The sequence below is a fragment of the Rattus norvegicus genome, chromosome 4 (assembly GCF_036323735.1).
Source record: "Rattus norvegicus strain BN/NHsdMcwi chromosome 4, GRCr8, whole genome shotgun sequence".
In the NCBI taxonomy this organism is placed as follows: domain Eukaryota; kingdom Metazoa; phylum Chordata; class Mammalia; order Rodentia; family Muridae; genus Rattus; species Rattus norvegicus.
The window spans coordinates 168,073,062-168,085,727 of record NC_086022.1 but is presented as its reverse complement, the minus strand read 5'-3'; the positions used below and the strand labels follow the sequence as shown (position 1 = coordinate 168,085,727).

The following is a 12,666-nucleotide window of genomic DNA, read 5'->3' as shown; positions in this document are numbered from 1 at the left end:
GAAGACACATGACTTGAACTCTAACCACAAAGAAGACAATGTTTACCAACAAATTCCAGATGTCCAAATTTAAGTGATGAAAAACTAACAACAATGACAATCAATGGTAACAAATCAAAGTAACATCTGCTTCAAGATATATAAACCTCATAGTAATGCCACTTGGTGAAAATGACCTGGAATTACTTCTAGAGTAAGATTTTAAATGATATATTAAAAATATGGTAGGAAAAGTAGAAGGAGACAATGAGATAAATAGAATAAGGAAGTCCATCTACCACATAATACAAACTTGAATTTTTGAAGGAAACAGATTTCAATAATGCTAGAAATAAAAAACTCTATAACTCAGTTGAAACTGTGTTATATGTGCATGGGAGAGTTGTCCCTGCTCCTCACTGTTGGGAAAGCTAGTTTGCACCTTGCATGGGTGGCACAGCTCTGATGGTAAGGCATGGGTAAGTCAGCCCTGAGGGTGTGTGAACAGGCGAACTGGACCAGGTCCTCCCCAGATGTAATATGAGGACAATGGGGCCAGAGCCTCATCTTGGAAGCAAAATGAAGCTGATTCTAGAGACATGGGTGCAGGTGAGCCAGTCCTGTGTAAGCATAAGGGATAGCTGGTGGGCTCAGCAGTCAGCTACCATGTGGACTAGAGCTTTGAATTGGCCTACCCCAAAAAGTTCTTTCTTTCAAATATAATTTGAATTCAACTAAGAGTAGTTAATGGATAGAAGTCCAGATTAATTTACATATATATTGTTTACAAAAATGTCAGAAATCCACAAACTGTGACATTTAATGTTATTTATTCTTTTGTTATTGGGTCACATTTGCTCCTAGCAGCTCCCCTTTTGTAGATTCAAAGAAGAAATTGAGCATCTCTATCTCTGGGTAAGGTAATACAAATTGATCCATTCTTATCTCCTTGTAAAAAGCTCAAGTACAAGTGGATCAACAACCTCCACATAAAACTAGATACACTGAATCTCACAGAAGAGAAAATGGGGAAGAGACTCAGATACATGGGTATAGGAGAAATTTTCATGAACAGAACACTAATGACTTATGCTATAAGACCAACAATCAACAAATGGACCTCAAAAAGTTGAAAAGCTTCTGTAAGGCAAAGGACATCGTCAACAGGACAAAATCGCAATCTGCAGATTAGGAAAAGATCTTCACGAATCCTACATCTCATAGAGTGCTAATATCCAATATATACAAATAACTCAAGAAGTTAGACTCCAGAGAATCAAATAATCCAGTTAAAAAATGGGGTACAGAGCTAAATAAAGAATTCTCAGCTGAAGAATATCTCAGCTGAATGGCTAAGAAGTACCTAAAGAAATGCTTAACTTTCTTAATTATCAGGGAAATGAAAATCAAAATATCCTGAGAGTCTACATCATAGGAGTCAGAATGGCTAGGGTCAAAATCTCAGGTGACAACAGATGCTGGCAAGGATGTGGAGAAAGAGGAACACTCACTCCTCCATTGTTGGTGGGATTTCAAGGTGGTACAACCACTCTGGAAATCAATCTGGAGGTTCCTCAGAAAATTGGACATAGTATTACCTGAGGACCCAGCTATACCACTCCTGGGCATATACCCAAAAGATGCTCCAACATATAGCAAGGGCACATGTTTCACTATGTTTATAGAAGCCTTATTTATAATAGCCAGGAGCTGGAAAGAACCCAGATGTCCTTCAACAGAAGAATGGATACAGAAAATGTGGTACATCTTCACAATGGAGTACTACTCAGCTGTTAAAAACAATGACTTTTTGAAATTCATAGGCAAATGGATGGAACTAGAAAATATCATCCTGAGTGAAGTAATCCAATCACAAAAATACAAACCTGGTATGCACTCGCTGATAAGTGGATATTAGCCAAAACACTCAGATTACCCAAGATACAATCCACAGACCACATGAAGCTCAAGAAGGGCAACCAAGTGCAGATGCTTCAGTCCTTAAAAGGGGCACAAAAATATTCCTAGGAGGAGATATGGAGACAAAATTTGGAGCAGATACTGAAGGAATGGCCATTCAGAGCCTGCCCCACCTGGGGATCCAACCCATATACATACAGCCTCCAAACCCAGACAATATTGCTGATGTCTACAAGTGCATGCTGACAGGAGCCTGATATAGCTGTTTCCTGAGAGGCTTTGCCAGAGCATGACAAATATAGAGGTGTGTGCTCACTGCCAAGCATTGAACTGAGAATGGGGCCTCCAGTGGGGGAGTTCCAGAAAGTATTGAAGGAGCTGAAGATGTCTGCAACCCCATATGAACAACAATACCAACCAAACAGAGCTCCCAGGGACTAAAGGAGCATCTAAAGAGTACACATGGACAGACCTATGCATCCAGCTGCATATGTAGTAGACTATGGCCTTGTTGGGCACCAATGGGAGAAGCCCTCAGTCCTGCCAAGGCTGGACACGTCAGTGTGGGGTAATCAGGGTAGGAAGTGGTGGGTAGTTGGAGAGAGGAAACACCCTCATAGAAGAAGGGGGACAGGAGATAGGATAGGGGGTTTTTGGACAGGAAACCAGGTAAGGTGATAACATTTGAAATGTAAATTAAAAAAATAAAAAAAAAATGAAAAGGTGGGCACAGAGCTAAATAGAGAATTCTCAATTGAGTAATCTCAAATGGCTGGGAAGAATCTAAAGAAATGTTTAACATCCTTAGTCATCAGGAAATGTAAATCAAAAGGACCCTGAGATTCCACCTCATACCACTCAGAATGGCTAAGTTCAAAAACTCAGGTGACAGCAAATGCTGGCAAGGATATGGCGAAAGAGGAACATTCTTTCATTGCTGCTGGGATTGCAAGATGCTACAACCACTCTGAAAATCAGTCTGGCTGATCCTCAGAAATCTGACATAGTACCACCTGAGGACCCAGCTATACCACTCCTTGGCATCTACCAAAAAGATTCTTTAACATAAAACAAGGACACATGCTTCACTATGTTCAGAGTAGCCTTATTTATAATACCCAGAAACAACCTATATTTCCTTTAATTTAAGAATGGATACAGAAAATGTGGTACATTTAGCCAATGGGGTACTATACAGCTGTTAAAAGCAATGACTTCATGAAATTTTCAGGCAAATGGATGGAACTACAACATATCATCCTGAGTGATGTAATCCAGTCACAGAAGAACACACATGGTTATGTACTCACTGATGAGTATATATTAGACAAATATAACACAATACAATTCACAGACCGTATGTAGCTCAAGAAGTAGGAAGACCAAAGTGTGGATGCTTCAGTACTATTTAGAATCAGGAACAAAATTATCGTGGGAGGTAGAGGGAAGGAGGGACTATGGAGGAAGAGGGGACAGGGAGGGGCTAAAGAGCAGGATCAGGTATGGGAACAAATAATGGAGGTGTACAGAAGGTCAGAAAATTGAACAGAGTTGTTTAGCAAGGGGGTATGGAGAGCTGGGGGTAGCCACCAGAAAGTCCCAGTCACCAGAAAACAAGAGACTCCCAGGAAACAACAGCGATGACATTACCTGAAATAACCAACAAAGGGGAGAGTGAACCTGTAGAAACCATATCCAGAGGTTAGGAATTGTCCCCTGTTGAGATGGGACCACCCACCCATCTCCAAAATTTTAACCCAGAATTGCTCCTGCCTAAAGAAAATACAGGGACAAAGAGTGAAGCAGAGACTGAAGGAAGGGCCATCTAGAGACTGCCCCATCCGGGGATCCATCCTACATGCAGACACCAAACCCATACACTATTGCTGATGCCAAGAAGTGCTTGAGGACCGGAGCCTGATATAGCTGTCTCTTGAGTAGCTCTGCCAGAACCTAATAGTGATGGGGATGCTTGCAGGTAACCATCAGTTTGAGCATAGGTATTCCAATAGAGGAGTTAGAGAAGGGACTGAAGAAACTGAAGGGGTTTGCAACCCCATAGGAAGAACAACAATATCAACCAACCAGATGCCCCAGGTCTCTCAGAGCCTAAACCACCAACCAGAGAGTACACATGGAGGGACACATGGCTCCAGCTGCATATGTAGCAGAGGATGGCCTTATCTGGTATCAATGGGAGGGGAGGTCTTTGGTTCTGTGAAAGTTCGATGCCCCAGTGTAGGGAATGGAGAGCAGTTAGGTGGGAGAGGGCATGTTGGTAGGGGGGCACCTTTATGGAAGCAGGTGGACGGGGATGGAATAAGGAGTTTCCAAAGGGAAAACTGAGAAAGGGGATAATATTTGAAATGTAAATGAATGAAATTTTTAATAAAAAATTGTACTTCTCAAAAAAAAATAGTAATCTCAGAATAACACTTACGTTGCTGCACCAGGTAACAGGTCCTAAGAGTGAAAGTGTTTGTATTTGTGTACATGTTTCATTGCAATCCTATCACTACAGTTGTTAGCACAAGACACGAATATTAGATAAAGAGGGAAGACACAGAGGGTAAAGTTTATAATAGAGTGGCAAGTTTAATAGAGATGGTGGATGTGTAGATGTATTTATAATAATATAATTTAAGGGTAGATACACTAATTGTATCTTACAAATAAGAGTGGGGGATGTTCACTGTAACATTTTTACTGTGAGAGTGAAACTATAATAAACAGACATTAGATATCACACACAGTATACTAGGCATTCTATTCATTTAGTCTCTGTAGCTGTAAGGTAAAATGACAATCTGCAATGAAATGATGATAAAGACTTGTCGGTTTGGCTCCATGGAGTTATAAGTAAGGTAATGGCAGAGTATTCATATTTTCTGTCCAACAATGTCTGAGCTGTGTCTCTTCTACATATAGATGATGAGACTGAGGCCAAAGAAGGATTTAACAATAATGTAAGACATCTTGATTAGCAATCTGTATAAGACAAAATACGTTATTTCAGGAATTACATTTTAATTATCTTGTCATGGGAAATGTAATGTACAAATTAAACTGCATGCACATTAGCCTTAGATGTTGACCTCGCTTTTATTTTGAAGTTTTAATATTTAGTGTCACTAAAATTCTGTAATTAACTAAGTAAACTTGCGAGCAACTTTTGACTCTAATAAAATGGTTGTTGGGGTAAATGAGTTAACATCTAGCTAAGAGTAATTACACATAAGCAGCAAATTTTAGGGGAGATAATTATAATGAGCAGGGTGTTGTCCTTGACAGTAGAATGGCAAAATACAAGTATAGGAAGCCTAGGCCTTAGGCTAAGATATTGTAATGAATGGTTTCTAATCTGTGTTTTAGTGGCTAGTGACTTCAAGCCCTGAATCTCCACTGTCTCCATCTGCCACCTTCCCGTAGGACTCAGCAGCATCAGACCCTCTCCCAACCCATGCATCCCCAGACCAGATCATGCAACCTAGAATGGTCGACCAAATCTTGTGGAAAGAGAAAAATCATGATTGCTTCTTTTTTTACTACTGACCACTTACCTGCCAAATAATGTTCGATTTGAGAAACTGTATATGATGATTTCTTCTTTCTGTCCAGAGGAAGGTGATTGACAGGAGAAGAACATTCTGAGTCTGTTGATGAAACTATCTAAACTCGGATGCCAAGTTCCAAAGGCACCGGTGTACCCAGGTATGCTTTCTTGAGGACTTCTGTACCCATATATCAGCTAAAAACATGTATCTGTACTGGATTCTAACAATGCTTTACAGATTTGTATCAAGTGGGCCATGTGCTACTGTTTTCGGTGGATTCTCCTAGCAGAACCTCACTATACCCCTTTTACAGTTGTTCATATCATGGCAAAACCCTTCCAAATTCTCTCATTTTAGACAAGAGGTAAGATTCTGTCTATCTGCATCCTTTTGAGAACCCTAAGTTTGATCTTGAAAGAATAAATCATCTGAAATTTTGTTACTTGCATTTGAGAAACATAATCAGGCAACTCTTTTGAGTCCCCCTATACCAAATGCCTTTTGACAGCTTTTCTAGTTACTCTTTGATTTGTTTTTATGTTTGTTACATTGAAGGCATTACATTCTCTGAAACTAAAGAACCCTAATCACTCTCACTCTAACCCGAATTTTACTCGGTGTCGTTGTAGAGCCTGCCTATCTAGGTTAGGCTTGCTCCATTTTAAGCTTATTTTAAGGAAGGGCTGTGATGAAATATTCTGACAGAACACGTTAAAGGAGACACGCTTTATTTTAGATCACAGTCCTAGGCATAGCCCATCATGGCAGGAAAAAAATAAAAGTGTGGCAGGAGTTTGTAGCAGGTGGTGCCATCAGAGCCACACCTGTGAAAAAAAAGCTAACTTTAATTGCTGTTCAACTTTCTCTGTGCACACAGTCACAGTCTAGGGTTCCCTGTCCAGGAAATGGTCCTACCCACAATTAGGAAAGTTCATCACACATCAACTGATATCAACCTAAGCCCCACAGTCATACACAGAGGCTTGACTGCCAGGTGATACCAGATCTGTCAAACAGACCATTAATACCAACCTTCCTACGCATTGAGAATTGTGAAAAACAAAAACTCTGTAGCCCTCTGTTTTCAAAATGAAGGGGATATTGAAAATGAAGAAAAGTATAGAATGAAGCACAAAAAGTGTATTTGTAAATGGCAGTGCTTATGCTGGGTAAATATCCCCCAAACATGGGAGATGAGTTTGACACTTCACATTGCAGTCTTGATCTCTGGCATTACTCCTTGGGTTAGGATTTACCCTCAAACATTAAGATCTCTTATAACAAGAGAGCTCCTAAAGGCCCACTACTTTAATAGAATGTCAAAGAAAAGGTTGCTAAGGTCAGTATCTAAGAGCAAAAACAAGATGGGGTATATTTGTTTACTCATTAACCTCTTGCTATTAATGGGACATGACAGGGTCATGGGTCAGGAGCACCTCTGTTGGCCACCATTGGCCACTGGGGTCTTAAAGATGTGTGCAGAGATCATGAGGAGATAGAAGTAAGACAAACATGAAGGTCAAGGAATCATTTGACTGGAATATCTCCCACACAACACACACACACACACACACACACACACACACACGAACAGGAGTGATTCACAAGGCTATCCAATTTAAATAGAAGAATGAGATGGGTTAGTGAGAAGAGGTGATAAGATCACAGATGCAGTAATTATCTGTTAATCACTCTTTATTTTCCATTTCATATGAGTTAGATCATAGTGGATTTCTACAAGGGCTTTCTCACTACTCTTTGGTGCTACATAGTATGTTTTAGCTTAGCACAACATGAAATCAATGATCTTCTGTTTTCTGATTTTTAAATTTTATTTTTACCTGTATGAGTATTTGCTTGCAAGTGTGTATGTGTGCTATGCCTACTCCTGGTGCCTGTGGAGGCCAAAAGGGGTTATCAGATGCCAGTGGCTCTGGACAGTTGTGAGCTACTATGTCTGCTGAGATTAGAACCTGGGTCCTCTGCAAGAGTAGCAAATGCTCAACAGCTGAGCCATCTCTACAGCCAGGTTTTCTGATTTAACTGTACCTATCATTACATGTTTAGACTATTTTGGATGGCAGCCATAACATAAATATTAATCACCTGCACAAACAATTTATAATACATGCATTATTTTATATACACAATAAAAACTTCCCCATCATATATAGCCCAAGCATTTGATTTTGTGTTTTAAAAGTGTAACAGATAGTTGATATAGAATTATAAATAATATCTGTAGTTATCTGGGCTTTTAAAAATGTAAATATAATTTTGAGTATTTACTCATAGTACATGATAGATGTAATTTTATATGCTTTATAGAAAGTTTCATCTTTAATATAACTATGAACATAAATGTCCTTCCATATCATTAGATATGTTTTCTCACTTAAACATTTTTTTTTATTTCATGATTTGGTCACTTTTAAATCATGCTGACCAATGGTGCCTCTTTTTTTGGTGGCCTTTATACTACCTTTAGAGTATTTCTTTTCTTAAATTTAAAAATTTAAATTTAAATTTTTAATTAGATATTATATTTACATTTCAAATGTTATCCCCTTTCCCCTTTGGAAACCCCTTATTCCATTTTCCCTCCCCCTGCTTCAATGAGTGTAATCCCCCACCCACCCACCCTCTCCAGTCTCCCCGCCCTGGCATTCCCCTATACTGGGGCATCGAGCGTTTCCAAGAAAAATATGGAACACTTCTTCATGAATTCATGTGTCATCCCTGCACAGGGGCCATGCTAACTTCATCAGTAACTTCTAGGGCTCTTGATTTCCATACCATGAAACCTAGGATTATCTAGTCGCTTTCAAATCCTGGGACTAGAAGTAATTCCTTTGCATTCAAGGCTGGCTGGTGCTGTGAGGAAGACATAACGAACTCTTAGAATATTGTATACTCCCCGCATAATAAAAAAGTTTTGGGGACACTCATAGGAAATATATACTGAGATGGGTTCTCATGCAGCTGAAGTTCGGCTGGGTTTATTACAGGTCTGTAATAGAATGCCCAGTGTTATTCCTAGAGCTCTCAGGTTAATTACAGCAGTTAAGATAGAGGTGGATTATATTACAACCATAAAATAAAACAATCTATTTTATAGTGAATTAACTTTTATGATACAGTCTAGATATTAAGGAAAAGAATATCACTGTTATTCTCCACCCCAACTGGACATAGAAGTTTAAGATTTCACCATGGAAGATAAAGAGTATAAAAGACAGGAAGACAGGATGAGGGTGTTATGAAATGCACTATATATATATATATATATATATATATATATATATATATATATACACACACACACACATATATATATATGGCTGTTGCACACCAGAGACAGTTCAACGACTCCATCATGGAATAAGGAGGGGGGCCCTAAGGGGTCCTAGGTCCCTGAGCTGAGGAGCTATAAGCAGATGGCTATTGTCCCTATTTTTAGATGTGGACTGGACTCAGTGGATTAAAAAAAATACAGAATTAAAGTAGGATATCAATAGGAAGATAATGTGGGAGGTATCTATAGGTTCGACACTGAATGTGTCCTCAGGCAGTGTTCATATTATTGTTTAAACACTGTCTTTCAATGTTCTGGAACTTTGCCAAGGATGCTAGACCAGAGAACCCCAGGGACCTGTCTCTGCCTCTCCTTAGCACTGGGGTTGCAATCACGCTACCAAGCCTGGCTAACTAGGCTCTGGGGACCAAACTTGGTTCTTCAGGCTTTTATAGAACAGTCTTTACTGACTGAAGTATGTTTCCAGCTCTTTCTCTTTATGGTCATTCTTTCTGCTCTATTACAGTTGGAATTTTCTCATGCTTTAAAACATCAGGTGTATTTCTTCATTAATAAAGCATTGACTATTTTTTTTTCCTTCAGAGTACTTCTTTAGCCTGTAAATTTTAGTAATGGGGACCTGGGGACTTCAGTGACATTTAAAATGTCACTTGGCAAATATGAAGCCTATTGTGGGCATAGCTCAGTTATCAAAAGACAATGGCAGGGGGATCATGAGTTTTGGGCTAGCCTGGAATACACAGCAAATTCTAGAGGAAACCCTATTGAGAGAGAAAGAGGCGGGGAGGGTGCAAACAAAATACCACAAAAGACAGAAGTGAGACATTCGGTTCAGTCTTTTCCGGAATTAAGTTAATAAGGAGACACTCATTTTTTTTTTCCTTCTAAAATTTTTATTCTTAACCACTGGATTCTTTTGCTTTCGTTTCTTTGGGACAGTGTTTTTATCACATGGCGCAGGCTGTCCTTGAACATGACAGTTCCAATGCAACTTCCAGAGTGGAGTAACATCTGTGTGCTACTATGTCTGGCTCTGATTGGATCCTTCAGCTATCTTTGAGTATCAGGAAATTTTTCTGCAAAGAGCTTGGAAACAAGCAATTTTCAAACAAAGCCAGCAGAGGGGGTTTCAAAACAGCATGCACTGTCTTAAAATGTGCTCGCAGGGACAGAATAACAGATACGATTCCATGTGAAGCCTCTAACAGTATATGTTCATCTTACACGTGTTCGGAAAGAATACAGTTACATGAATCTGTAAGAAAAATCACAAGTGGAAATGAAAATCATTTCCAAGCTATATTAGGCAGAATACTTCCACATTAATATATATTGATATTATCAAACAGTAGCAGCTCATTGTATGATTTATATTTCAATCCCACAATACTTTTGGTCATTTGACCTGTGGTATACTTGCCTGGGGAGCTTTTAAAATCAAAATATTTTAATTAGATCTTAATGGAAGAAAACCATATACATGATTTAAAAGAAATCACCTTAGAGTAGTAACAAAAATCAACAAAGCCTTGCTTTTCCTTTACCTATCCCCATACATTTTCTCTAGAAATAACCACTTTTAGCTCCTAGATGGTTTTGCATTAATTTTCCTAATCATAGTTTATGTTGCTTCTTTATGTATTTGACCTTTATTTATGTTTTTGTAGCGCTGCGTATCATACCTAGAGCCTCATGAAGGGTAGGTCCACAACTTAAGTCTACATGGTAAGTCTACAACTTAATCAAATCTTCAGTCTAGATCTTGATGCACTTTGTGTCATTACACATACATCTTTTTCAGTTTCCATCCTCCCAATGTTACATAACTATTTCCTGTTAAGTGAGAACTTATATTACAGGTACAGTATTATTCACATGAGGTAGGGCAGCATAATGTTTTATTATTTTATTTTTCTTGGGGTTTCTAATTACCTGTTTAACTTTCAAAATAAAATACAATTACTAATTCACCACAGGCTTGTAAAAAATCTCTAGCATACATTCACATACACCAGATATCTGCTCCTTTTCAGACATTGAGAACATTCCATCTCTGGATGTTTACTCTTTAGGTCATGTTGTTACTGCCTCCATTTAGCAGTTAGAATCATGGCTGACCATAACAAGGAAATCTTTTTGTTCACAAATGTACAGCTTTTACCCTCCCAGTCCACAATGGCACCATCAGTCCATTTACTTTCTTGTCCCTCCACTTGTCACGGTTTGTAACATCAGCATTTTACTCTGTAGCTAAAATTAGGTATTCTCTTTAAAGAAGAAAGCCATATGTGGTCCATTTGCATTACTACCAGGGAATACACAATTCCTGTGAGGCGACTGGACTTTCTTTCCTTTGGAAACAATGTCTCTTTGACTGGAACATCTTCACATACTCCCACTATATTTTCAAAATCCTGCTGTCTGTCACATTTGGCATATTTGAGGGCTCTCCTGTAGTCTGACTTTGACCCACAGTTTCAAAATATCCTCTTGTGGGAGGAAGAGATGAATGTTTTTTTTAGATCACATTCTTGATATAACAAACCTCTTACTCAATGTCTAGCTCACAGTCCAGTATTCTCAAAGATTAATTCAGAACGCAAGTTTGATGTAAATCTGTGTTCTTGAAAACCTTAGCCTTCCTTTCTCATAATGCATCCTGTGCCCTTTGTCATATCCTAAGACTTGCCAGGAGTTTACTGAGGTGCAGTTCCTTTGGATACTTCCTTGGACAGCTGCTCTGCTGCTGGAACAATTTTTTGCTCTTAATCGAATCAGCTAGCTTTCCCTCCTCCAACTCCTAGGAAGGGTAGGCTGCGAGCAGACTGCCCGCGAGCGAGCCTGATCTCGCGAGATTGCACGTTCTTCTCGCGCATCTTGAAGATGCCGCGGAGCGGTCTGGGAAGCGGCCATCTTGCGGTCCCGGGTGGCGCGCAACGCAGACAGGGCTCTAAATGTGTACCTGCAAGCGGATGTTGAGGATCACTGAGCCCGCGATGTAGAAGTACGGGAAGTTCATTCGCAGCTGCCAGGCCAGCTCGAAGAAGGCGAGCAGGGTGCGGGAGAGCCCCTTGCAGAAGACACCGTACGGGGTGGCGGCCGCAGGGCCCACAACCCTGAGCGCCAGGGCGGACGGGGCCTCGGCGGGGGTCATGGCGTTGTCAGACCAGGCCGAGGGTCCCCGAAGATCCGCGCAGTCCCGAGCCAGACCGAGCAGTGGCCGGGATGAAGCGGCCACCGCTTTAGCCTTCACCGGCAGCGGCCGCCGCTCCCTCCCTGGTGGCGCTGGGCGGCGTGGGCTCCGCCTCTTCCTGTCAGCTTCCTGGGGAAGGTTGGCTGCAGGCAATTATGTAACTGCTAGGGACAGCAGCACAGAGATCCGCTGTCCCTTTAAAGGGCAGAGCTCAGTGAGCTGATGTAACTTAACCAACATTTAGTACACATTTTGCAAAGATCAAAGGTAGATGAAAATAAGAGTGTCTGCTATTTAATCCCATAACATTTACTGAAACACTGACAAGGTGATCAGTCACCTTACATAAACGTATATAGGCTTAGGGTCTGCATTTGTAACACCGTAAGTGAAAAGTCATCATATTAGGTTAGGGATCCACCTGTATATTAGGACTATGTAGGTTGCAAGTGATAAATTAAGCAAATATACACGATCTTTTTTTTTTCCTTTTATTGGATATCTCTTTATTTACATTTCAAATGTTACTCCGTTTCCCGGTTTCCCTGACATAAGTCCCTATCCCATTGTATAGGATGTGTGTTAGCACATGTATATATGGTTGTGTTTCCAATTAATATAAACCCATAAAAAGTTCAGATTAGGTATGGAATCCAGCTTTTTGCACTAGTGAAAAACCTAAGTTAGACTCGAAAGACCAGAAT

At 40.0% G+C, this 12,666-nt stretch overlaps 2 protein-coding genes across 3 annotated transcripts in view; one reads left to right on the top strand and one right to left on the bottom strand.

Annotated features, from left to right (window-relative positions):
* Tas2r103 (taste receptor, type 2, member 103) overlaps positions 1-12,666 on the top strand; it is a 77,223-nt gene that overhangs the window by 24,082 nt on the left and 40,475 nt on the right. The window contains exon 4 of one of the 2 annotated variants that reach the window (XR_005504004.2): positions 5,518-8,060. The exons of the other annotated variant lie outside the window; for it this stretch is intronic. The gene's annotated coding sequence lies outside the window, so the exon portion shown is untranslated. Of the gene's footprint in view, positions 1-5,517; positions 8,061-12,666 lie in introns of those variants that run through there. 2 annotated transcript variants of the gene reach the window in all.
* On the bottom strand, positions 9,437-12,628 carry Smim10l1 (small integral membrane protein 10 like 1). The gene is given in 3 exon segments (XM_017593058.3): positions 9,437-9,514; positions 9,516-9,530; positions 11,732-12,628. Coding segments are annotated over 3 exon segments (270 nt in total). The 5' UTR covers positions 11,924-12,628; the 3' UTR covers positions 9,437-9,451.